We start from the raw sequence: 26,291 nt of genomic DNA, 5'->3' as shown, positions 1-26,291 counted from the left end.
TTTTTTTCTAATTCATAATTTTTTATTTCAATATATAGTGTAGCAGTCTTTCCGCTTCAGGCGTATTGAGGATTGCTGTTTTGTCGCGCGTGGTTTTGCTCTTACTGTATAAAGAAACGTGAGTTCTTCCGGAAACTCTCAAACACAGCGTTGACAGTTCTAAAAACAGCTTAAGCTTAGCGAGGGAAGGTTTTTGCAGTCGACGGTATTGTGTCCCCTAAGAATTTGAATAAGGAGTGCTGTACTCTATTAGGAAAATTTCCTCCTTTTTTTTCTGTTTGCTTACTCATAATAATCGAGAGATGAGCCTGACACTTCCCCTCTTGATGCTAATGTTGCAATACTGTACAAAAAGCGTTTGCTTTTCCTAGACCTACACAAAGTAGTTTGCGCAGCGTATTTTCAAACTCTTTCCATCTTTGTTCAGGCACTTTGCCTTCTGGAAACGCCTGTAGGTTTTTATCCCAGCTGTAGTTTATTGGATTCTTTTGGTCACAAACAGGAAGAACCCCACTTTAACTTCAGGGTTGAGGCAGTTTGTTGCACAGCAACCTACCAACTTATGACATGGTCTTTAGGTCTTTTCAAGGTTAAGTCGCCTCAATGTTTGCATTCTACACTTCAGCCACCTTATCACCTCCGCTTTAGTTAAAAAATGGACGCCTTTCCTTGATTTTACGCCGCAAATTTCTTTTTCATTGAGCTGTACATTCCTGCTTTGTTCAACATGTTCGCTTACGTGACCCAAAGTTGTACCTTTACCCAAAATGCAACGCATGATGTTATCATTTCACTTTCGTGACTAATGTTTTCCTAGAAAAGGTCGAAGTCGAAGTCGAAGTCTTCTAACGCTAACTTGTGGTGGATTTCACTGCCAAATCCTTCCAGCATGAGTACAAGCACACTAATAGAGGTGTTTGGTCACATGGTAGTCAGTTTTACGAAAGGTGTGATAGCGTTTTACAACCCAGATGAACCAGAGTTCACGACAGAGTCCTTGGGCTACAATCCATTAGAAAGTACAGGTCGAGAGTGGAACTATCATCCCTTGGATGAGTTCATTTATCAAGAATACAGCGACAGAGGGCACACACCTGGCTCCTCTTATATGCCGTCAAGAAATATTGCTGTAAGAGTTATAGACGCTTGCTCACCCCAAGAAAAGGAAGAAACACGAGGCGAACAGCGAAGAGATGACAGAGCAATGGCTTGGAAGAGTTTCAGACCTTCCACTTGTCACACAATTTGGAAATCACTGTATACTGGAACTTTGATTTCATTACTAACTGCAACAATCATCGGCTCTCTATTCTCGTCGTTCACTTATCTCTCTTACGAAACTGTACTCGACTGTCCGTTCCACTCCATTGAGTCAATTCCGTCACAGATACAATGGATGAAATGTATATCCGGGATCTTATCTTCTGCCTTTGTATACATGTGGTTCCCTGTGAGTATGTTACTTCTATTTCGTCCTTACCAGTTAATCGGAGTGAAAATGAAACTGGCGCTTGCTGCTTTCTCAGTGTATTGCTTGGATACCCTTTATCGTGTTGGACTACAGGCCTTTGAAGTTTTACAGTCCAAGGCATTCACATCACCGAAACTTCCGCTCAACTTTCTGTTTCTTCTTAGTGTATGTTTGCAAGTTTATCTTGTAACGAGCCACTTCTCGGTCAGCCTTTCGAGGAGGCAACGAGTTTATTTATTCTTACAACTGATTCTCCCAACCTGTTTCAGTTACATTGTTACTTTCATTACAATTTACACAATTTACCCGGCATACAATAAACAAAAAAATGAAGGTAAATTACTGATTGCCATCCTCGCTCCTCTGGTTGGATTTGTACTCAAAGTAATTTGTAGGATTTCTGTTCAGCGGCTAAGGAACGTTACACATCCGGGATATTCATACGTATTACTGGCACCGCTGTACTTCGGATCAGCGATTGTGTTTCGAGTTTTACAAGCAGATCTAGACAGTTTGCGATCTATGGCTATTCTTGGAATAGTTCATGGAATTGCGGAGGTTTTAGAACGAAGCTTTATGGTCATTATTGATCACTACGGCCATGTTATTTGGAAAAGAACGTCAGCGCCTTGGGGAAGTTTTCGCACTCCTCGCCGTGAGAGACTAATGGCTGATATCGCCATTATGAGCATGTTGTATGAATCAATTGGTATAGTGTCTGTCAACGGCGTTTTATACTTATATGAAGCTATTTACCTACATAGTGATCCCTTTGTAAAATTGCTTCAGTCGTTCGCCATCCGAACTTCAATTTTATTGGTGATTGAGTGGTTTTTCATCAGCATGTCTCTAGCGATCGTGATTCACTATCAGAACATGGCCGTCGTGGCTGTTTGGCGAAAAAGATGGAGGAGACACACATTTGTTGCAGTTGTCTGCGCGGTTCCCTTAGCATTATGGACAAGTGGGTATCTCTTAGAGATTTTGCATGGGCGTTTCAAAGACACTGACCAGCCTTGCAGAACGCCGTTCACTTAAGAGTAATAAAGAATGCATGTTCCACTGATGACTTACGTATCTTCTGCTAATCCCCGAGGTTAATCTGATATCATTAAGTATCTTTGCATTTTCTTCACCGGTAATGGTTTATCTTCAACTGCAACTGGAAACTACACGTGTCTGTTCAGTTTCCGTCAGATTGATCCCATGTACTTGGTATCACTCATTAATTCATTCAGAGATTTCTACAAATGTAGTATGTTAACGACACTTAAAAAGCGAAGAAAGCCCAACCAAATAATCAGTTACTCGATACGATAAAAAATTATGATTTTGAAATATAAATCTGTTGTTCCCTTGTTTTCGTATAGTTAACCAAATACGCTCAACACTGTCTCAACATTGTATGAACCAAAAGTACGTTTAGTCGATAAGTCTAAATTGTCTTATTTGTAAAAGACATTTTCACCAAACGGTTTTTTCCAAGGCAGATTTAGGGTACAATCTCCGTCAACACAATATCATTGGCCGTTTATTCAAAGCTTATACTGTTAACATAATGCAAATAACTTTGATGATGATAAATTTTTTTGTAACATGTTCTGCATTTAAGTGTACACATTAAATGTGGTCCTATCACCTGACATGAAGGGCTTTTCGAATGAGTCGTAAAACCAAAACCAAAATACATGTAATCACAACAGCCAATCACAAGTAAAGAAAATACCTTTAAGAACCAATGAGAACTCGACATGAAACTGATCAAACTACCTAAAGCGCAGGAAAACGCACGTACTAAGTCGTGAGTGGTTTTAGTTTTGCATCTGATTGGTTAAAAGAGTTGCGCAAGTTCTCTGGACCAGTCAAAGAGTGAAGTGAAGGAAACACAAAGCATTCACGGATTACTTTCGACATTCAATTAAAAATTGCTTAAACATAAGCGACTGTATGTATTTCTGAATAGAATAGTCACGAAATGTGGGGTGAAGGGATAGTGTAAGACTAAGCACTTTGTTGGAAGGTTTCCTCCAATTGCATCGTAGATTGTTCGCGCTTCCTTCTCCCACGTTTAAAACTAACACTCGCCCACCTCAGAGGATGTAGTTCGTGGCTTTTAAACTGTGCTTTAGTGGTTTTTATTTAGTGATGAAGTCAAGTGGTTACATATTGATATGATCAAATGAAGTAAGATGGGTGACAATGAAAACAAGAGGTTTTTTGGTGCTAAAATTATCATGCATGATTCCTCGTGCAAATCAAAGCCCACGGGTCAAGCGGGAAAACATGCGCAAAACAAAATCAGCCATATTTACATGGTATTTTTATCCGTCATCAAGAACTCTTGCTGTGATGCCATGATCAGCAAGATGAAGATGAGGATATGGCTTCGAAGCAACTCATACAATCCGCTTTCCGCACATTTTGTAAATCGATGTACATCGGGGCTTTAATTTCACTTCTAACAGCCACCATCACAGGCTCTCTTTTCGTGTTGTTCACTGATCTCTCTTACAAAACTGCACTTAACTACCATGCAGTCCTGGCCCAGGGAATTAATTCCAATACAATGACAATGATTGAGATATATTTCTAAAATTGCATCTTGCACTACTTATTATATATGGTTCCCTGTGAATATGCTATTCCTATTTCGTCCTTATCAAGTAATGGGGTTAGACAGAAAGCTCTTTCTGGCCACTTTCTTTGCGCATTGCTTCGATGCTCTTTGTCGTGTTGGTTTACGTCTTTATGGCACCGGTATATTTCGGCTCAGCGGTGATGTTTCGAGTTTAAGCTAAGCTGTTTATGATCCACGGCGACTCATGAAATAATTCGTGGAATTACGGAAGTCTTAGAAAAGAGCATAATGGTCGCATTTGATCACTACTGCCAGGTTATTTTGAGAAAAACATCAGCACCTTGGGGAAGTTTTCGCACTCCTCGTCGTGAGAGACTAATTAGCTAAAATCGCCATCGTGAGCATGTCGTATTAATCAGTTGGTGTCATGCCTGTTTACACCGTATTGTGCCCATATCAAGTTGTTTACCTGCCAAGTCAATCCTTTGTAGAATTCCTTCAATCTTTTGCCATCCACTATCAGAACATGGCCGTCATGGTTGTTTGGCGGAAAAGATGGTAAGGACATCTACTTGTATCAATTGTCACCAAAGTTCCCCGTAGCATTATAGTCAAGAACATTCCTCGCAGAAATTATGCAAAATGAATTACTTCAGTTAGATAATTACGCAGATTTCTGAGACACGTAAAGAGCATCGAGAATTAAGTCAGGATAGAAATGGATAAATACATCTCCAGTTGTCTTTTGCATATAGCTTATCTAGTAAGCTGAACACTGTTGAAATCAAAAGCACTGTATGTATTTCGTTGTAAAAATTTATTTTTCATTAATAGTGTTTTTCAATCTATATTTTTTATACATGACAATTGAAGGGTATATTTCGCTGGAGCGAATCTCAGTTAACATAATAATCATTGGTAGTTGTTTTGGAGCGTAAACTACCAACGTGGTACATGATAAATTTGGAAGACTTTGATGTGATATGTTTTCTCGCAAAAGCAATAAAATATGGAATAAATTTAGAGGATGATACAATTTGAGATCTGTTTTACCTTTGGTTGTATGCTTTTATTGTAGTGTTTTCACTTGCCTTATGTTGAAATGAAACCGTGAGAGACTGGGTGTAATCCTAAGTTGAATAGACACGTTAAGTCATGAATGGTTGTTTTGAGTACAGATCACCCGTGCAAAATGCCCTTCACTTAAAGAACATGTTGCTGGCAACAATTAAGTCATCTCATGTCTCCCCACTTCAAAATTGAATTAATTATAATAATCATGGGCTAGTGAAGCATTGCGCGAACTGCATCTAAAACCAGTAATGCGCTCACCTTGTAAGGTGAGCGCATATACGCATACATATTATTCCAAAGCAAGTTTAAGGAGTTCGATGGCGTTTCTTGGAAACTCATAGAATAAGATTATTACGCACTCGTGTGATTGAAGGCACCGTTACTTGCGGGCAGAGCTCTCCTATTTCCGTATCTTTCACGATGTTTTTACGATGTCACTTTTCAAACTTACCAAATTATGTAATTAATCATTTAAGTTACATTAAAAAAGGAACTCAAACAAAAACATAACATTTGGATATCATCAAGAACTTAAAGCTGTAATAATCCTTAGCTTTAGTGGTCACGAAATTAAAGGAAAAAGAACTTACACTTTTCTAACTCTTTTAATTAAAATTGTTTAAGTCAAGTTGACTTAGATTTGTTCTGTTAGTCTCCACCGCCATTTATCATGCGATCGTTTATCTCAAACTACAGTGGTGTTAAGAAACACACCTTTTTTTAAATTTCTGTCAAATATCCCTCGCTCTGGATATGGCTAATTGTTTCAGACAGATAATTACACAGATGTACACAGATTACGAGACACTTTGGGGGCAACGAGAGTCATATCATACATTCAAATACCTGTTGGATCGAAATCGCTTGGTAAATTTAAAGGTGCCTTTTTGCATATGGCTATAGTCAATGGGGTAGTCCGAGGAGTGTTGAAATAAAAAGCTTCGTTGCTATTTCGATGTAAATTCTTTTTTTTTAAATACTAGTTATCGCATCTATGTTTTATCCATGGCAATTGAAAAGTATTTCTCAATAGAGCAATCTCCGTCAACTTAAATATTATTATGGTAAATGATCAGGTTTTGTTCACCCGATTAAGCTGAAATATATTTCTGGCACGTGATTTTGAAAAGATGATCGGCTTTTTCGGGAAGTTTTCGCACTCCTCGTCGTGTGAGACTAATGTTTGAGTATCGCAATCATGAGTATGTAGTATGAATCAGCTGCTATAGTGACTTTGAATAACATTCTGTACTCTTATCAATTTATTAACAATTACGAAAAACTCTTCGAAAAGTCCCAAACGTCAATTCTATTGGTGATTGAGTGGTTTTTCGCAAGCGTGAGTCTTGTGATCGAGGCTTAATATCAGAACATGGCTGTCATGGCTGTTTGGAGAGAAAGATGGAAGAGACACACTTGTGGCAATTGTCAATGCGTTGGCATTGGCACTATGGTTGAGTACATACTTCATGAAAGTTTTTCATGTTCGCTCCGTATTCAGCGGTAAACACGTTTGTAGCCGAAATGTAAAGAAGTAACTCTTCTTGATACAGACACAACCATCAGAGCACAAATTAATGCACCAGCTTCACCAATACATTTGAATTCAGTGTAGCATCATACTATGGTAATGAAACGAAATTACTCTCCTTTGACGGCGGCACAATGTATTTCGCTCACTTAATAATCTTTTCTTATTAAGGAAATAACTAAAGCTGACTTTACATGTGAATCTTTGTTTACAACATTGTCCTTGATTGAATATTTACATCGAATAATAATTTCCTTACTGAGATGTAACAATATAAGACCCAAAATAAGTTGTTTTGTTGGTTAGAGAATTTAGCCTGACACCGGCACGATTGACGTTATGGCAATGCTGATAGAGTAGAGTTTGCCGAACTGGCTAATCTCTTTATATTACAACTTGTTTCCGTACAAGGTATGTTTAGAAAGGCTTTTGAGATCATGGAATTATGTGAACATCAAAGTAAATATGATCGATATAATCATTTGTCCTGACATACGTATTATATCTGAGAAGAATCTTAGATGGTCTGCTTCAGCCCCCGCCGTGAGATGAATTAGCTCGCGAAGAATGCAATCTTTATCAACTAACTTTCAGTTTCAAATGAGCCTGAAAATTTATGGCTATCGTCTGGGTTACGAAGATCTTATTTTACTGTAATTGCAGTCTAATCATTAAGAATATGATTTCAAACGAACCTTGATCTCTTCGTCGAGAATTAAGCTAATGTTGAAGAATTCCCTTCAGCTTCATTAATGTAAAAGCATCCGTTCAAATATAGATATTTCATTTTCTGCTAAAAATAACTGAGAATAATGAGTTGAATGAATTTCAGTGGTTTTCCTTTGTAGTGTAACAACATGTACGAGTTGTCTGCAAAGACTGCGCATTGAGATGAAAACTGGGTAAACTTTTTTACTTTAATTTGTATCTCAATGGCTATTCGACATAGTTTATGTGCATGTTCTGATATTAAGTCAGTGATCAAGGATATGTCGCCCACGATACCAAATATTTACTCCCGAGAAAAAAAATTTGAGAAAATATCGAAAGTCCAAAGCATCACCGAAAGTTTCCATATTCATGCGCATCTACGTCCAACTTTTAGGAATGACATTATACGCATTAGAAAGATCGATTAAAACTGGAAAATAATCGGAAAAATATGAATGTTGAAATTGAAATCGAAAGTCTGTTGAAACCTTCCTGTTGTATCTCAAAGTTCGTTGTAAAAGTAAATCATTCCAAAATGAGTAGCAGTACATTGATAGAAGTTTTTGGTCACATCGTGTATAGTTTCACACGAGGCGTCACAGAGCATTACAATCCTGATGAACCTGAATTTACACCGGAATCTTTTGGCTACGATCCTTTACAAAGCACCGGTCGAGAATGGTATTATCATCCTTTTGATGAATTTATATTTCAAGAATACAGCGACACAAGGGATACAGGTTTTTCTTATCTTCCTTCATCAAGTCTTAATGTACGATGTATAGACGCGTGCACACCTGAAGAAAACGAAGAGACATTAGACAACAACCAAGATGAAGATCATTCAATGGCTTGGAAGCGGCTCAGACCATCCACACTTTCGACATTTTGGAAAGCATTACGTACTGGTGCTTTGATTTCACTGTTGACCGCTGCTTTAATAGGCGCACTATATATAATGATAACCTACGTCAGCTATCAAACTATCAACAACTGCCAGTATAATGACGCGGAGACAATTCCTGAGAAACTACAATGGATTAGAACTTTGTCTGCCATCACAGGTTGTGTTTTCCTGCACTTGTTGTTCTTTCAAGGTACGCTCTTACTTTTTCGACCATATCAGATAATGGGGTTGAAGGGGAAACTGTTCCTTGTAGCTTTTCTTCTGTTTTCTTTGGATGCACTTTATCGCGTGGCTCTTCAACTTCTTGGAATATCTCGTTCTAAACTTTCTGTGTTACAAAAGATTCCATTGAACGTACTTTTCCTCTCCAGTGTATGTTGGCAAACTTATCTCTTAACAAATGTATTCCGTACTCTAACAAAAAGGCGGTATTTATTTTTAAAAATTATATTGCCAATCTGTTTCTCTATGATAATCGGCATCTTCGTAGCATCTTATATTTACCCAATGTACGGCAAGCAAGATGAGAAAGGAAAGCTACTTATAGCAATCTTCTCGCCTCTCATCGGGGTCGTTCTTAAGGTGATCTCTCGAATATGCGTTCAGCGGTTATGGCGTGTAACTCATCCAGGACGTTCGTTCGTCTTGCTTACGCCGTTGTATTTTGGAGCAGCGTTTATGTTTCGAGTGTTGCAAGCAGACCTTGATAACACCAAGTCTATTGCTATTCTTGGGATGGTCCATGGTGCTGCAGAAGTCATAGAGAGAAGCACTATGGTTTTCATCGATCACATTCTCCATGTAATTTTACAAAGAAAATCAGCTCCTTGGGGAAGTTTTCGCACTCCTCGGCGGGAAAGACTTATGGCTGATATCGTAATTTTAAGCATGCTTTATGAATCGACTGCTATTGTGTCTGTTAATGGCGTCCTGTATTTGTATCAGTTCATCTTCTTACAAAATATTTCACTTTTAAAGCTGATGCAGGAATTTGCAATTCATACCTCAGTTGCGCTGGTTATTGAATGGTTTATGACCGGCGTATCCTTAGCCATCGAAACTCATTATCAGAATATAGCAGTTATGGCCGTTTGGAGAAAGAAATGGAAAAGACACGTTTTGGTTGCAATGGCAAATCTGGTTCCAGTGGCTTTCTGGATGACACCGTACCTCCTAGATATTGTACATGGGCGCTTCGATGAGTCTAAAGATCGCCCGTGCAAAATGCCCTTCACTTAAAGAACGTGTGGCTGGCAACAATTAAGTCTTCTCAGGTCTCCCCACTTCAAAATTGATTATCATGAGCTAGTGAAACATTGCGCGAACTGCATCTAATACCAGTAATGCGCTCACCTTGCAAGGTGAGTGCATATACGCATGCGTATTATTCCAAAGCAAGTTACAGGAGTTCGATGGCGTTTCTTGGAAACTCATAGAATAAGATTATTACGCATTCGTGTGATTGAAGGCACCGTTGCTTGCGGGCAGAGCTCTCCTATTTCCGTATCTTTCACGATGTTTTTATGATGTCACTTTTCAAACTTACCGAAATTTTGTAATTAATCATTTAAGTTACATTAAAAAAGAAACTCAAACAAAACTATAACATTTGGAGATCATCAAGAACCGTTTAAGTTGTAATAATCCTTAGCTTTAATGGTCACGAAATTAAATGAAAAAGAACTTGCACTATTTTGACTCTTTTAATTGAAATAGTGTAAGTCTAGTTGACTTAGTTTTGTTCTGTTAGTCTCCACCGCCATTTATCATGCGTTTGTTTATCTCAAACTACAGTGGTGCTAAGAAACACACCTTTTTTTTTAATTTCTGTCAAATATCCCTCGCTATGGATATGGTTAATTATTAAAGTCAGATAATTACACAGATGTTCTCGACACTTTGGGGGCAACGAGAGTCAAATCATACAGTCAAATACTTGTTCGGATCGAAATCGCTCTGTAAATTTAAAGGTGCCTTTTTGCATATAGCTATAGTCAATGGGTAGTCCGAAGTGCGTTGAAATAAAAAGCATCGTCGCTATTTCGGTGTAAATTCTATTTTTTTTAAAATAGTAGCGATTGCATCTATGTTTTATCCATGGCAATTGAAAAGTATTTCTCAATAGAGCAATCTCCGTCAACATAAAATATTATTATGGTAAATGATCAGGCTTTGTTCACGTGATTAAGCTAAAGTATATTTCTGTCACGTGATTTTGAAAAGATGATCGGCTTCTTCGGGAAGTTTTCGCACTCCTCGTCGTGTGAGACTAATGTTTGAGTATCGCAACAATGAGTATGTAGTATGAATCAGCTGCTATAGTGACTTTGAATAACGTTCTGTACTCTTATCAATTTATTAACAATTACGAAAAACTCTTCGAAAAGTCCCAAACGTCAATTCTATTGATGATTGAGTGGTTTTTCGCAAGCGTGTGTCTTATGATCGAGGCTTAATATTAGAATTAGCTGTCATGGCTGTTTAGAGAGAAAGATGGAAGAGACACTTGTGACAATTGTCAATGCGGTGGCATTGGCACTATGGTTGAGTACATACTTCATAAAAGTTTTTCATGTTCGCTCCGTATTCAACGGTAGACACGTTTGTAACCGAAATGTAAAGAAGTAACCCTTCTTGATACAGACACAACCATCAGAGCACAAATTAATGCACCAACTTCACCAATACATTTGAATTCAGTGTGGCATCATAATATGGTAATGAAACGAAATTACTCTCCTTTGACGGCGGCACAATGTATTTAGCTCACTTAATAATCGTTTCCTATTAAGGAAGTAATTAAAGCTGACTTTACACGTGAATCTTTGTTTACAATATTATCCTTGATTGAATATTTACATCAAATAATAATTTCCTTACTGAGATGTAACAATATATAAGACCCAAAATAAGTTGTTTTAGTGGTTAAAGAATTTAGCCTGACACCGGCACGATTGACGTTATGTTGAAGAATTCCCTTCAGCTTCATCAATGTAAAAGCATCCGTTCAAATATAGATATTTCCTTTTCTGCTAAAAATAACTGAGAATAATGAGTTGAATGAATTTCAGTGGTTTTCCTTTGTAGTGTAACAACATGTACGAGTTGTCTGCAAAGACTGCGCATTGAGATGAAAACTGGGTAAACTTTTTTACTTTAATTTGTATATCAATCGCTATTCGACATAGTTTATGTGCATGTTCTGATATTAAGTCAGTGATGAAGGATATGTCGCCTACGATACCGAATATTTACTCCCGAGAAAAAAGTTGAGAAAATATCGAAAGTCCAAAGCATCATCGAAAGTTTCCATATTCATGTGCATCTACGTCCAACTTTTAGGAATGACATTATACACATTAGAAAGATCAATTAGAATTGGAAAATAATCGAGAAAATATGAATGTTGAAATTGAAATCGAAAGTCAGTTGAAACCTTCCTGTTGTATCTCAACGTTCGTTGTAAAAGTAAATCATTCCAAAATGAGTAGCAATACATTGATAGAAGTTTTTGGTCACATCTTGTATAGTTTCACACGAGGCGTCACAGAGCATTACAATCCTGAAGAACCTGAATTTACAGCGGAATCCTTTGGCTACGATCCATTGGAAAGCACAGGTCGAGAATGGTATTATCATCCTGTAGACGAGTTTATATTTCAAGAATACAGCGATAGAACGGACACAGCTTTTTTTTATCTTCCACCATCAAGTCTTAATGTGAGATGTATAGACGCGTGCGCACCAGAGGAAAATGAAGAGACTTTAGGCGGCCAACAAGATGAAGATCAATCAATGGCTTGGAAGCAGCTCAGACCATCTGCTTTTTTCACAGTGGGGAAAGCAATGTATATTGGAGCACTGATTTCACTGATAACGTCTACCGTTGTAGGCTTTCTATTCATGTCGGTCATTTATCTGTCGTATAAGACTGAACTCAGCTGTCAGTTTCACTCTAGAGAGTCAATTCCAGTACAAGTTCAATGGATCAGTTCAATATCTGGTATCGTCTCCTGTGCCTTTCTATACATGTGGTTCTTTGTATGTGTGGTTTTGTTATTTCGCCCATTTCAGTTGATCGGGGTGAAGAGAAAGCTTGTCCTAGCAACTTTTCTATTGTATGGCTTAGACACACTTTATCGTGTTGCTCTTCAAGCGTTGCAAATAAATCAGACAAAGGCTTTCACAAAGCAAAAGATCCCTCTTTGTCTTTTGTTTCTTATGAGCATATGCGTGCAAGTTTATCTTTTAATGAAGCATTTTTTGAGTGGACGCTCGAGAAGACAACGGGCAACATTTTTCTTTCAAATGATTCTACCGACCTGTTTTAGCGATATTCTTACTTTTCTCGCAGCTAATTCTGTATACCCAGTTTACGTCAAACAAAACAAAGAAGGTAAACTTCTGATCGCTATTTTCGCTCCGCTTGTTGGAGTTGTTCTGAAAGTAATTTCAAGGATTTCCGTTCAGCGGTTGTGGAAATTTACACATCCGGGATATTCCTATGTGTTACTGACGCCGGTGTATTTTGGCTCAGCTGTTATGTTTCGAGTATTGCAAGCCGACTTAGACAGTTTACAATCCATGGCTACTCTTGGAATAATTCACGGCGTTGCAGAAGTATTGGAAAGAAGCATCATGGTTATCATTGATCACTTCTACCACGTGCTTTGGAAAAGAAAATCAGCTCCTTGGGGAAGTTTCCGCACTCCTCGCCGTGAGAGACTAATGGCTGATATTGCCATTATGAGCATGTTGTACGAGTCAATTGGTATCGTGTCTGTTAATGGCGTTTTCTTCTTGTATCAACTTGTTTACGTGGAAAACGAATCCTTTGCAAATTTGTTTGAATCGTTCGCCATCCAAACATCCATTTTACTGGTGATTGAGTGGCTTTTCACCAGCGTATCTCTTGCGATAGAAACTCATTATCAGAACATGGCTGTCATGGCTGTTTGGCGGAAAAGATGGAAAAGACATATACTTGTAGCAATTGTTAATTCAGTTCCCTTAGCATTGTGGTCCAGCGGGTATATCATAGAGATTTTACACGGACGGTTCAGTGAAACTAACCATCCTTGCAAAATGCCGTTTTCTTGAGAGTGCGCAATAGTTGCGGAATGTAGACTAAATCAGAGTTCCCTTCGTCTTTAAGTAATATTTGTGTCGATTTGATAACTACGAGCTCAAATTGGATGTAAAATGGAAAGGTTCACGCAATTTATCTGGAGACATGACTCTTATTCTTTCAAAGAATTGTACAAGTGTTTGTTATTTCTTTGAATAAAATGACCGAGGTACCACACACATAATGTTTAATAATAACTAATATTGTATCGATTAACCAATAGCTATTAAATAAAGGTATGAACTGCAATTTCTAGGGGTACAGAGGCTTGATAACTCTATAACTCTCTATATATAACTCACTTTAAAGGCTAGTGAAAGACGCAAAGAGTTTTCAAATCACTCAGCCTAGTCTCTAGAGATAACTTTTGTTCCGTTTACCGTACATCGAGAACCGATCGAAATGTTATATCAGTACTATAAGCCCGTGTATTGTTAATTCTTAAACTGAGAAGAGTAAATCAGTTCTTAGTTGCTTGAATTTTGTTAAGTGTAAATGGGAGATGAGACATTATGGTAAATAGTGCAACCTCGTTTCTTAACCCTCACCCCACCCCTCAGAATAAAGTAGGGGACGTTTCAGTTGCGCATCAGCAGTTGTACTTAAAGGGCAAAGGTTTACCAATACTGCATCTAACTTACTCTGGTGAATAGTTTGGAACTTTAGAATAAATTGGGTTAAGTCTATTTTTGCCGGAATATTTAAGGTCACTATTACTGATAGCGAATCGTAATAAAAATTCTTTTCGATCTTAAAACTCTGAAGCAGGGGTTTGGTTCACTGCGATATATTCTTGCATGAGTGCATCAGAAATTATATTCAAGTGTGAAGTTTAGTAGATTACTTTTAAGAATATCACGAGATTCTTAAATTCTGGAGTTTCCTCTATCTACAAATCATCTTGTTCAGTGCGTGACTGCTGGACAGTAAATTGTTTCACTTAGAAACGGTGCACTCCAAATTCACTGTCTTGAAAAATTTAGAAATACAAATGTACCTCAATTTCTGTCTGTTTTTGCCCGTGTTTTATTCAGCTTCACGCGGCGCGACAGAGCATTACGACCCAGCTGAGGCTAAAGTGGAAACCTTTGGATATAACAATAGCTTAAGCAATGAGGGTCGAGAATGGAATAGTTAGCCCGTCTATAAACTTATTTATCAGGAATATTCACCGCCATCGGACGACGATGATGTTCTCTTGACAGTCGGTAATTCTCGAGTTAGATATCGGGTCACCAATACGATCTCACCAGATGAAGATGAAGACGAACAGCAAGATGAGGATGATGAAATGGCTTGGAAGCGATTCAGACCGTCCGTTCTTCGGACAGTTTGTCAATCAATGTGCATCGGCATATTGATTTCACTTCTATCCGCTGTCATCCTCAGCCTTTTTTACATCATGATCTCTTACATCTCGCCCGAACAGATGCGGAACTGGCAATTTCACCCGAAGGAGACACCCCCAGTCAAAATACAGTGGATCAGAGAATTGCCTGATGTGATAGGTGTTGCCTTTCTTTACATGTGGTTCTTTGCAGGAATGCTTTTTCTTTTCGACCGTATCAGGTAAAGGCTAGGGCGTAAAAAACATATTCTTGTCGCTTTTTTACAGTGTATCGTGTTGTCCTTCAAGTCTTCGGAATATCTCATTCCCCAGCTTTCTGTGACTCAGTAGATTCCTCTCAACATTCTATTTCTAATTAATTAATAATTAATAATTAGCATATGTTGCCAAGTTTATCTTTTAACAAATCAGTTCCGGAACCTGTCAAGCAGAGCGAGTTCATTTATAAAATTGACAACACCGAGCTGTTTCAGCTTATTTATTGGCATCTTTGCAGTATAGTTTATTTATCCAATGTACAACAAGCAAACTGAACATGGAAAACTCCTAACCACAATCTTCTCACCTCTCTTTGGAGTTATCTTTAAAGTAATCGTACGACTTTGCACTCAACGCTTGAAGAAAATTACTCATCCAGGATACTAGCAAATCTTGTTAGTGCCGTTGTATTTTGGATCAGCGACCATGTTTCGAGTAATGCAGGCAGAAGTTGATAACCTCAAACTCATCGCTGTAGAAGACCTAGTACGCAGCACCATCAGCACCATGGTCTTCATAGATCATATTTGTCATGTAATCTTGAAAATAAGATCAGCCCCCTGGGGAAGTTTTCGCACTCCTCGCCGTGAAAGACTAACGGCTGATATTGGCATTTTAAGCATGTTATGTGAATCAACTGCTATTGTGTCTGTTAAAGGATTGTTGTACTTATACCAATTCATCTACTTTCAAAACGCCTCATTGTTGAAGCTGCTTCACGAATTTGCAGTTTATACCTCAGTTCCGCTGGTTATTGAATGGTTTTTTACAGGCGTATCCTTGGCCATCGAGACTCGCTTTCAGAATATAGCAGTTATGGCTGCTTGGCGCAAAAGATACATTTTGGTTGCAAATATTTTGGAAGTTGGACATGGGCGCTTTGATGAGTGTAATGAGTGTAATTCTGGTATGCATATAGATACCAGAATTTTCGTAAATTTATCATTCTAAACTTTTCAATAAAGTGTATTTGGAGTGCGCTGTATGTAGATAAAATCGTGTACTACGGATGCGAGACATCAGAGATTAGCTCGATGTGAATTTATATGTAGAGTAAGTTGACAGTATTTTCGAAACTTACGCGATCATCTTTAACCACTTATTTTGAAACATCCTTTCAGATGCTTTCACGATGACAGGACTTCATTTGTTTGGTAATAGTTTTCTAATTTTCCACGGCAATTAAACAGCTCGATACCTTGACTCAATGAGCATTCAGTTCTTTTGTGTAACTATTAAGCAGAAAAACCCTTAAGCAAAAAACCCGAATCGAAAATGAGCTTTCGCTCAATTTCTTCTTTACGAGCTTCTGTTGGCTCCAGAGGCTGTCAGTTTTACTCATCAATACGGTTTGCTATGATCCGTAGAACCTGGTAGAGTTTAATAAGTAGCGTGATAGTTTCTTCTTCTGTTTTTCATACATGTGTAGGAAGACTACCGCTAGTATCTAGCTCCTGAGAATTCAGAGATGCAGAAATATTCAGAAATGAATGGATAAATGTTTTTTCACTAGTTATTTTTCCAAGAGTTACTGTCATAGTTGCTAAACCTGCTTGTGTTCATCAAAATCCAGACTTTAAATACAGACCGCCATACTATTCAATTATAGACAAAAACATTTAGTTATTTCTTTCATGATTTGTTTCGTGTCATGAGCTGTGCTTCCAAGCGAAGTGGTCCAAAGGGCTTTTAAAAATTGACCACGTGTTTAACAACGTAAGCAAAATGATTCTCGTCCGTTTTGTTCTTTTGCATTAACAAAAACTGTGTTCCTGCTTTCATTTTCAAAGGATCAGAGAAAGTCTGGGTTGGTGCCATCCTCGCTGGATACATTTCATGTTTCCTGTGTATGCAAGTGTGCACCTTCATATAATTCTAAGCGCTATATCACTCACAGACTATTTGTCGCTATGCAGTGTGTGGCTTTTTCTTCGTTTGGTTATAATTTGACAGGTTTAGAACGTCCGAAACCACTTTCAGCCACCCTTAGACTGTTAGGATTAAAAAAGCAAAGTGGCCATCATCTCAAAACTTTTCCCTTCTCACTCGACTGAGCATAAAAGGCAGCAAAAATGGATATGACCCGTATTGAATTCGTTGAAAACGCTGAGTATATCAAAATTAACTCAGGTTGGAGTTTGCCACGTAAGCACTTTCTTTATGGATGTACTTTCCAGGTGTATATCTACCTAAAAGATAGCAGCTGTTAGGAAAGATTGCATTTTGTATCTAAATTTTAACCTGTGCAGTTCAAGTCGGTAATTTGACGGGTGCACAATGAATAGCAATACACTAATAGAGGTGTTTGGTCGCATTGTGTTCAGTTTTACTCAAGGTGTGTCAGAGCATTACAATCCAGAAGAACCTGAATTTACACCAGAGTCGTTTGGCTACGATCCTTTGGAAAGCACCGGTCGAGAATGGTATTATCATCTTGTAGATGAGTTTACATTTCAAGAATACAGCGACAGAAGGGATACAGCTTTTTCTTATCTTCCTTCATCAAGTCTTAATGTGAGACTTAATGATGCATGCATACCAGAGGAAAATGAGGAGACGTTAGGCGGCTTATCAGATGAAGATCGAGTAATGGCTCGAAAGCAGCTCAGACCATCCACCCTTATAATTTCCTCCCTTATATGACGCAAGTAATAAAAGCTTTTACATGAATTTTTTTCAAGCCTTTGTATTACCAATTAACCAAAGTAGTATTCGCTTAGTTACATCAGTTCTTAATTAAACAATTTTTACAAAATATTCACAACACAGAAAACCTCGATATCTAATATTTAACAACAAAAAAAATCAGCAGCAAAAAAACTACGCTCTTACAACAATACCTACAAAACTGTATGTCTAACCCTTAGCTGACAAATAGAATCTGCTTCATTACGGTTAATGAAATGAAACTACAAAATGACAAGAACAAACTTTGCACAAAAATGAGTGAAATATAATGTCTGTTTACCACCTGAGGTGGATCATATATAAAAATCAGTTCTTAGTTGTTTTAATTTTGTTGAGTGTAGAATTCCATAGTTACAGAACGAGTTTTTGCAAAGCAATTGTTAATATTGTGGAAATCAAGAAGTGCCAAGGAAAAGTGTCTTCCCTGGCAGATTGTTTCAAAAACTGTATAATAAAACAATTACTTAATCAATTTTTTACATAACATTAAGGACGTGAAAATGTTTCGCTCTCGGTTCTGATCTCGAGTCAAATATTTTCTTGTCTGGCTCTTCCACTCAGTCATTAAATAAATAATATTGGAAGATGAGACATTATAGTCAATATTGCAACCTCGTTTCTTAACCCTCACCCCACCCCTCAGGATGGAGAATGGGACGCTTCAGTTGCGCCCCAGCAGTTGTACCTAAAGGGCACAAGTTTACCAACACTGCATCTAATTAAGTCTGGCGAATAGTTTAAAACTTCAGAATAGAGTGGTTTAAGTCTAATTTTAGCGGAATATTGAAAGTCACTATTACTGATAGTGAATCGCAGTAAAAGTTATTTTCAATCTTAAAACTTTGAAGGGTTGAATTCGTGCTTGAGTGCATCAGAAATTATACTCAAGTGTGGAGTTCAGTGGATTGATTTTAAGAGTCTCGTGAGAGTTAACTTAAAACGAGTTTTTCCAATCTACCAATAATCTTATTGAGTGCGTGACTGCTGGACAGTAAATTATTTCACTTAGAAACAGTACAGTCCAAATACACTGTCTTGAAAAGTTTAGAATTATAAATGTACCTCAACACGGTATGTCCATATTAAAGGAGATATGAGGCATTTTTTTAAACCGACAAGAAAGGTGATGTTCTTGAAAGCTTCATGGTAAGATCCTTATAAAACGAGTGCGCATTACAAAGAGCGTCCGCACGCTTTGAAAATTCCGTGTGTCTTGACTTTCTGTGATGTTTTTTCTCGTAAATTATTAACAAGAAATAACATGATTTCATTTGCAATTTGGTGTAATAAGTAAATTGTAAATTTTGTCGTCTTTTAAAAATTTGCTCGTGCTTATTTACTCCTAACTGTACTCGGAATCATGTTAGTACTAATATATATATCTTAATAGAAGTTTTGGTGTAGTATCGCTGACGAATAAAACAAAAGTACGACAAGTAAAAATGCTCAGCGATCTTATACACCAAAACTTCCAACAAGTTATTTTTTTATCCCACTGCTTTTTTTTCTGCAAGGTCTTTCTGCTCATTTCTCATAAGGCAGGAAAAGCAAAGCGTAGCGCACGCAACCGACTGGTTTTTTTACAATACCGAATAACTAACTGTCCAAATAACCGAAAAATACCGCAGGATATTTGAACTCTACTTTGTGCAGTTGGATAATAATAACAGGTAAGTGTAACATGTCATCAATCTCAAGCACCACCACAAGTCAATTGACACAAGGAAGGCTGAAAGACTGCCGGCATTTAGTTTTTAGAAGTTCTCTATGTGAAGGGCATTTTGCAAGGGTAACTTTGAGACTCATCAAAGCGCCCATCCACAAATTCCAAGAGATTTGCTGTCGTCCAAATAGCCAATGGAACCAGGTTGGTTATCGCAACCAAAATGTGTCTTTTCCATCTTTTGCGCCAAACTGCCATGACTGCTATATTCTGAAAGCGAGTCTCGATGGCCAAGGATACGCTGGTGAAAAACCATTCAATAGCCAGTGGAACTGAGGTATAAATTACAAATTCCTGAAGCAGCTTTAACAATGGAATGTTTTGTAAGTAAATGAATTGGTATACGTACAACAGTCCGTTAACACACACAATAGCAGTTGATTCATACAACATGCTTATGATAACGATATCAGCCATTAGTCTCTCACGGCGAGGAGTGCGAAAACTTCCCCAAGGAGCTGATTTTCTTTTCAAGATCACATGACAAATATGATCTATGAAGACCATGGCGCTTCGTTCTAGAACTTCTACCGCGCCGTGGATTATTCCAAGAACAGCGATGAGTTTGAGGTTGTCAAGTTCTGCCTGCATTACTCGAAACCCGACCGCTAATCCAAAATATAACGGCACTAGCAAAATGTACGAGTATCCCGGATGAACAATTTTCTTGAAGCGTTGAGCGCAATGTCGTAAGATTACCTTAAAGATAACTCCAAAGAGAGGTGAGAAGAGTGCAATAAGGAGTTTTCCATGTTCAGTTTGCTTGTTGTACATTGGATAAATAAACGATGTTATAAAGATGGCAAGAGAGAAAGTAAAGCAGTAGGGTGTCGTTAATTTTATAAATAAACTCGTTCTACTCGACAGGTTCCGGAAGTGATTTGTCAGAAGGTAAACTTGCCAACATATGCTAATTAGAAATAGAATGTTGAGAGGAATCTTCTGAGTTACAGAAAGCTTGGAATGAGATATTCCAAAGACTTGAAAGACAACACGATACACTGTTTCCACGCAGAAAAGGACAAAAGCAACAAGAATGAGTTTTCTTTTAACGCCCTTTAACTGATACGGTCGAAAAAGAAAAAGCATTCCTACAAAGAACCACATGTAAAGAAAGGCAACACCTATCACGTCAGACAATGTTCTGATCCACTGTATTTTAATTGGGATTGTCTCCTTCGGTTGAAATTGGCAGTTGCGTGTCGTTTCGTACGAGACATAAGCGATCATGACGTAAAAAAGGCCGAGGAGAACAGCGGAAAGAAGTGAAATCAATGCGCCGATGTACATTGATTGACAAACTGTGCGAAGAACGGATGGTCTGAATCGCTTCCAAGCCATTTCGTCATTTTCATCTTGCTGCTCGTCTCCATCTTCATCTGGTGAGCTCGCGTTAATGAGCCGATATCTAACTCGAGAATTACTTGCTGACAAGAGATCATAATCGTCGTCCGATGGCGGTGAATATTCCTGGTAAATAGGTTTATCGACGGCCTGACGATTCCACTCTCGGCCCCCACTGCTTAAGCTATCGTTACATCCAAAGGTCTCGACTTCAGACTCATCAGGGTCGTAATGCTCTGTCACGCCGCGTGTGAAGCTGAATAAAACACGGGCAAAAACTTCAATCAGCAAACTGTTAGTCATTATCCGCGTTACAGAGTTTCGAGTTAACACTCGGGATCTTCGATACCGAATGAACGTTTCAAATAAGCTGCAGTTTTTTTATTATGTTTCGAAAGTGAAAGTGCTCACAAGGCAGAAACAATACTCCCGCAATCTGCATACTAGCGAAAGTTTTGACTATTCCACTTGTCCAATGAAAGTTGAAGAAAAAAGATGTTGACGATCAACATTATGAATATATATCTCTATCGTTTGAATTTTAAACAAATCCTCATAAAGAGGTGGTCAGAATGAATACTTCAGCTCGTAGACATATGATGACATGTTATGAATAAGCTCCAGTTATTTTTAGTTTGATGTTTCGAAATTGAAAGTGCCAAGGAAGCAAGAATCATCAAGCCCTGTCAAGTAATCTGGTATAAATGCCTCAAGCAGGCCAAGTGTCGACCAGAAGAATCTACCAATATACTGTACTGCGTGAAAATTCAAGAGGCAAGATGATAAGGATTAGTCAGTAACAATTACTGATGTTTCTCTAGAGACTGTCAGATGTAATTTCACCAATGGACACTGCACTCGATATTCTATCAGGCGGGACGTTATCTTTAGTTTTGTCTGCTTCTACGCAAATTTTAAGAAAAGAACTTTGTTCTTTAAGGCAACAATTCACCAAAGAACCCTTATGTAACAATCAGTCTTGAAAATTTGTAGAGACTAACACTTTGTCTTCGCACGTTGCTTACGTATGCAAATCGTTTTCCATTTGTCCACGATGATTGAAGCGGCTCGACAGTATTTGCGAGATAATTATGGTGGGGGTAAACCTAAAAAATGCCCATTTTTTTTCATCATTTTCCATAGTTAGGATTTAGTTGAAAACCTAAGGAAACTATATATCACTGGAAAGCTTGTGACTTGAAGATCATGAAAAAAAAATTTTCACGCTCCACATGTCAATTGTAATAGGATATCACTCATTTAATTGTGCCACCTGCTGGGTTCGACCAAGGGTTACTTAAGATAAGATAACTCCTTCTGGCACTACTAAAAAATAATGTTTTTAGTATCAATTCAAAGAAGACATGTTGCTTATTGTTATGAGCAGAAGGATTTCTGGTATGTTGAAAACATTTCAAATGATGAGCGATTAAATTTGACATGGGAAATTGAAGGGATGTTTCCCGTCATAACTTTAAGTACATATATCATATGGAAAATTGCTCTACATATAACACCAAACTTATCAAGAGGAACACTGAAAATTGCAAATCAATCGGATACATTGTTCTCAAGATATTTTTTCTTGAAGACAAAATTATTGCCTAATGAGAAAATAGCCTTTAAACTTGCGGATAGCAATCAGAGTTAATTTTTTTCAAATATGTAACCACTATAGTGGTCCAAGTGTTCATATTTTGTCCACAGGAGTGTCTAAAAGCCTCCTGGTTCATAGGTTACCCCTTCAGCTTCTCGAAGGGTTTCCTCTCGATGAGTTCGCAGAAGTTGCTCCCCTTGACGCCGTCTTTTTTCCTTCTGCGTAACCTGCAAATCAGACTTGGTCAATCGTTTACTATCTTTTGCATGTGTTTCGAGAAGAACATTGCTCGCGTGACATTTGCGTTACGTTTAAAAGTTTATTTAGTTTAATATTTCACTTTTTCTTTTCACTTATTGATCACCTTGATTGACACTGAAATATGAGTAAGTTGATGGTTTTTAGTTAGTTTTTACACGTGTCGTGTCGGAGGCATGAATCAGGATAGCTTTCCCGTTTTTGATGATTATACAGTTTAGTTTAACTCTGGAATCCCGTCACGAAATCGAATAAAATTCTATTTATACGATTCGGGATTCTTTAGAGCCACGCAAGTAATTTGGTTTTCATCCGACGGACCACTTCAATTCGATTTCTCTGCTTACCGGAGTCCGAAGGGTGAAAACTAATGATGGCAGAAGCAGAAGCGGCATTGGACGAGGCTAAAAGAACGAGGAGGACAGCGAAGGCAGCGTTTACCCGCCGTGGGAATACCTAGCGCAAAAAGCTAAAAGAGAGCAGGCCCAGAGACGAAATTATGGAAGCCTTTCACGGCATGAAAACAGCGTTCGAGAACTTGGTGGTAAAGCACGAGGAATACACACAGTTGATTCAGGACGATGAAGCATTCGAAGCGGAGGAGAAATGGTTGGAGGAGTGCGAGGACTTCTATCTTCAGATGGAAATCGGTGCAAAGGATTACTCGAAAGCGAAATCGGTATCGAAAGGCGAAAAATCTGGATTGGACAGCGGAAAGTCGGCATCGGACAACGGAACACCCATCGTGGAAAGTGGAAAATCAGGATTGGAGAGCGGAACTTCGGAGCTGGAAAGCGGAGCGAAGGACTCAGAGAGCGTAATTGAGATGGAAATCACGAAACAAGTGGGAAATTCAGCAGGACAAGGCAAAGGAAGTGTTAAGGCCACAGCTGCGAACGGAACAGAAACTGAGTCAGGAAATGGACATACGATAGCTGGAGAAAATCCTGGAGGAAACGGTAACAACGGCACCAAACATGAAGGCAGCGTAAATACTTCTTGTGGTTTTAAGATGGAGAAGCCGAAAATGCCTCGCTTCGCAGGGGACGTCAGGGACTATGCGATCTTCCGGTCAGACTTCAAACACGCTGTGGATGGCAGATACAGCAAGAGAGACGGAATTTCTTTGCTCCGTACTAGCTTACAAGGGCGACCGCTAGACTTGATTAAAGGTATCGGTACAGATTACGACGTCGCATGGAGCTATCTGGACTCAGTGTACGGCGACCCTAGATTCGTAGCAGACACCATAACCCAGGACATCACTAAGTTCAGACCTCTTCGCGATGGAGAAGATGCTAGGTTTTGTGATTTGGTGCACCTTGTGCAAAGAAGTTTTACCACACTGAAAGAGGTTGGACGTCCGCATGACATGGACAACAACCACATGTTGGCCCTTATCGAGCAGAGAATGTGTACTGACGACCGCAAAGTATGGGCGCGACACTTAGAGAGCAGCGGAAAGGAGGCGACCCTGGCGCAGCTTATTGTGTGGATGAACACTGAGATGAAGTCCAGGATGAGAGCGACGGCAGCATTGAGAAGCACAGGCCCACCAACAAGGCATCCTGTTGGCCATTTTGGATCCGATATTAACGCTCCAAAGTCAGGTCTCCCACACAAGTGTTGGATCTGCAAAAATTCAAGTCACTGGACTGATCAGTGCCAGAAGTTTGCCTCGCTAAATCTAGAAGATAGGATAAAGGTTGTGAAGGAGAACCACGCATGCTTCAGTTGCTTAAAACGTGCCGGAAGAGATCACAGGTCCAGCAATTGTTCCAGAAGACGCCAGTGTCCTGAAAAAAGCAATGGAATCCAGTGCCCTTATTACCATCACCCTCTCTTGCACAGAGCAATTCAGTCGACTATCGCAACTGTTACGTCGGTGATTAACAACCATATAGCATTGTTGCCTATCGTGCAAGTGGACATAGTTGGACAAGGCCATCTCCTGCAGAGAGCGAACGTCTTAATGGATTCGGGAGCTCAAATAAGCTTGATCAGGTCGAGTGTGGCCGAAGCCCTCAAGTTAAAAGGAAAGCACGTTGTGATCACAATCACAAAAGTGGGCGGCCAAGAAGAGGAGCTCAGCACGAAGAGTTACCAGGTGCGCATCAGATCACTGGAAGACCGCAGCGCGCACGTCATACAGGCAATTGGAATACCTTGTATTAGTGAGGACATCACAGATGTCAAGGTTGCCGACATTGCAAGACAACTTGGTCTCGAAAAAGGTCAGTTTCGTCGAGGAAATGGACATGTAGACTTGCTCATTGGAATAGATCAAGCAAAGCTGCACACGGGGGAAACGAGAGAGGCAGGAAATGTGGTAGCTCGCTATTCACCTCTCGGCTGGGTGGTATTTGGAGCAGTTCCTGGCAAACAGTCAGAGGCAAGTCATGTTTACCACATCAAGCTCGAAACGCCTATAGATATGACAGACTTTTGGACCACGGAAAGTATGGGTGTCTCTGTAAAGCCTTGCAATTGTGAAGCTGGAAAGCTCAGTCAGATTGAAAGGGAAGAAGCGAAGATTATAGAAGAATCCTGCGAGAAGATAGGCAATCAATGGCTTATCCCTTATCCCTGGAAAAAGGATCCACGTCAGTTACCCAACAACAAGTCTCAAGCAAAGAAGAAATTAGAGGCAACCGAACGACGGCTGTTGAAGAATCCAGATCACGCCGCTGCCTATGATCTTCAAATGGTTGAAATGAATCAATTGCAGTTTTCAAGACGATTAACAGAGAAAGAGGCAAGAGAATACCCTGGTCCTGTTCACTTCATCTCACACCACGAGGTTTTAAGGCCGGAAAGCAAGAGCACGCCAGTTCGGATTGTGTTCAACTCGTCGGCAGCATTCCAAGGGCACAAGTTGAACGAATATTGGATGAAAGGACCTGACCTGTTGAATGACTTATTTGGTGTTGTTCTCAGGTTCCGAGAAAATCAGGTGGCTTTTATTGGAGACATATCCAAAATGTACCATAGAATCCGCATTCCAGAAATGGACCAGCACGTGCACAGGTTCTTATGGAGGAACTTACAGACACACCGTGAGCCGGACGTTTATGTCAAAACAGTCTTGACATTCGGAGATAAACCAGCCCCCGCAATGGCGCAGATAGCCCTTCGAAAAACAGCAGAAGAAGCGAAAGAAGCCTTCCCAGCAGCAGCACAAGTAATTCAGGATAACACCTACATGGACGACATCTGCGACTCAGTATGAACCACAGAAGAGGCACGTGACCTGACTAGAGATATAGACAGCGTACTGGAGACAGGAGGTTTCAGAGTAAAAGGCTGGGTGTCAAACAGAGCGGAAACACTCTCAGGAGCCCCCAAAGAAGAAGAACAGAAAGCAGCAACGTTCCTGCAAGGAGGAAGTGTAGAAAAAGTGTTGGGCGTGGTTTGGGACAGCAGTACAGATACATTTTCGTTTGCAGTAAAATCGGATCTCCTTGATTGTCAAGAGCCAATACAGCTTTCAAAGAGGAAAGTGCTGAGCCAAATAGCCCGCATCTATGACCCCATTGGATTTGCAAGTGCATTCATGATAAGAGCCAAGATCGCTCTTCAGGCGCTTTGGAGAAGGGGAATCAGCTGAGATGAAGAGTTACCGCCCGAACTGTCTGAAAGGTGGAAAGGACTGTTTCAAGAGATGGTACAATTGAA

General features: G+C 39.2%; 5 protein-coding genes, 1 long non-coding RNA gene and 1 pseudogene across 7 annotated transcripts in view; 5 read left to right on the top strand and 2 right to left on the bottom strand.

Annotated features, from left to right (window-relative positions):
* Nucleotides 1-48: 48 nt before the first annotated feature.
* LOC113670760 (uncharacterized) lies at nucleotides 49-3,112 on the top strand. The gene has a single exon (XM_027186952.2). It carries the CDS (start codon nucleotides 890-892, stop codon nucleotides 2,507-2,509), a length of 1,620 nt encoding a protein of 539 aa, XP_027042753.2. The 5' UTR covers nucleotides 49-889; the 3' UTR covers nucleotides 2,510-3,112.
* Nucleotides 3,113-6,848: 3,736 nt separating this feature from the next.
* On the top strand, nucleotides 6,849-9,813 carry LOC149038424 (uncharacterized). The gene has a single exon (XM_089183667.1). It carries the CDS (start codon nucleotides 7,817-7,819, stop codon nucleotides 9,509-9,511), a length of 1,695 nt encoding a protein of 564 aa, XP_089039793.1. The 5' UTR covers nucleotides 6,849-7,816; the 3' UTR covers nucleotides 9,512-9,813.
* A 1,501-nt stretch (nucleotides 9,814-11,314) lies between these two features.
* LOC149038423 (uncharacterized) lies at nucleotides 11,315-13,497 on the top strand. Of its 2 annotated transcripts, XM_089186059.1 has the most exons (2): nucleotides 11,315-11,413; nucleotides 11,986-13,497. In XM_089186059.1, exons 1-2 carry the CDS (start codon nucleotides 11,403-11,405, stop codon nucleotides 13,370-13,372), a joined length of 1,398 nt encoding a protein of 465 aa, XP_089042185.1. In that variant the 5' UTR covers nucleotides 11,315-11,402; the 3' UTR covers nucleotides 13,373-13,497. The 2 variants fall into 2 exon arrangements, with proteins under 2 accessions (XP_089042185.1, XP_089042184.1); XM_089186058.1 differs by having other exon boundaries at nucleotides 11,323-13,497.
* Nucleotides 13,498-14,391: 894 nt separating this feature from the next.
* LOC149038422 (uncharacterized) lies at nucleotides 14,392-15,957 on the top strand (annotated as a pseudogene).
* A 2,042-nt stretch (nucleotides 15,958-17,999) lies between these two features.
* Nucleotides 18,000-21,064, bottom strand: LOC149038421 (uncharacterized). The gene has a single exon (XM_089185087.1). It carries the CDS (start codon nucleotides 21,062-21,064, stop codon nucleotides 19,460-19,462), a length of 1,605 nt encoding a protein of 534 aa, XP_089041213.1. The 3' UTR covers nucleotides 18,000-19,459.
* A 932-nt stretch (nucleotides 21,065-21,996) lies between these two features.
* The window catches only part of LOC149038418 (uncharacterized), a 7,677-nt gene continuing 3,382 nt past the window's right edge, over nucleotides 21,997-26,291 (bottom strand). Inside the window, exon 3 of the long non-coding RNA XR_016180485.1 lies at nucleotides 21,997-22,629. This is a non-coding gene — a long non-coding RNA (uncharacterized LOC149038418). The remainder of the gene's footprint in view (nucleotides 22,630-26,291) is intronic.
* The window catches only part of LOC149038419 (uncharacterized), a 6,058-nt gene continuing 2,389 nt past the window's right edge, over nucleotides 22,623-26,291 (top strand). Inside the window, exon 1 of the mRNA XM_089185086.1 lies at nucleotides 22,623-26,291. This exon is cut by the window's right edge and continues 2,389 nt beyond it. Within this exon, the coding sequence (XP_089041212.1) occupies nucleotides 23,116-25,845 (2,730 nt within the window). The 5' untranslated portion in view covers nucleotides 22,623-23,115 and the 3' untranslated portion in view covers nucleotides 25,846-26,291.

Source organism: Pocillopora damicornis, chromosome 10, assembly GCF_964200805.1.
Source record: "Pocillopora damicornis chromosome 10, jaPocDami1.2, whole genome shotgun sequence".
NCBI classification, from domain to species: Eukaryota; Metazoa; Cnidaria; class Anthozoa; order Scleractinia; family Pocilloporidae; genus Pocillopora; species Pocillopora damicornis.
This window is presented reverse-complemented; position numbering and strand designations above follow the sequence as displayed.

Excerpts from the sequence above, each read along its gene's own strand:
- LOC149038423 (XM_089186058.1), top strand. The coding sequence starts at position 11,672 with ATGAATGTTGAAATTGAAATCGAAAGTCAGTTGAAACCTTCCTGTTGT.
- LOC113670760 (XM_027186952.2), top strand. The coding sequence starts at position 890 with ATGAGTACAAGCACACTAATAGAGGTGTTTGGTCACATGGTAGTCAGT.
- LOC149038421 (XM_089185087.1), bottom strand. The coding sequence starts at position 21,064 with ATGACTAACAGTTTGCTGATTGAAGTTTTTGCCCGTGTTTTATTCAGC.
- LOC149038424 (XM_089183667.1), top strand. The coding sequence starts at position 7,817 with ATGAATGTTGAAATTGAAATCGAAAGTCTGTTGAAACCTTCCTGTTGT.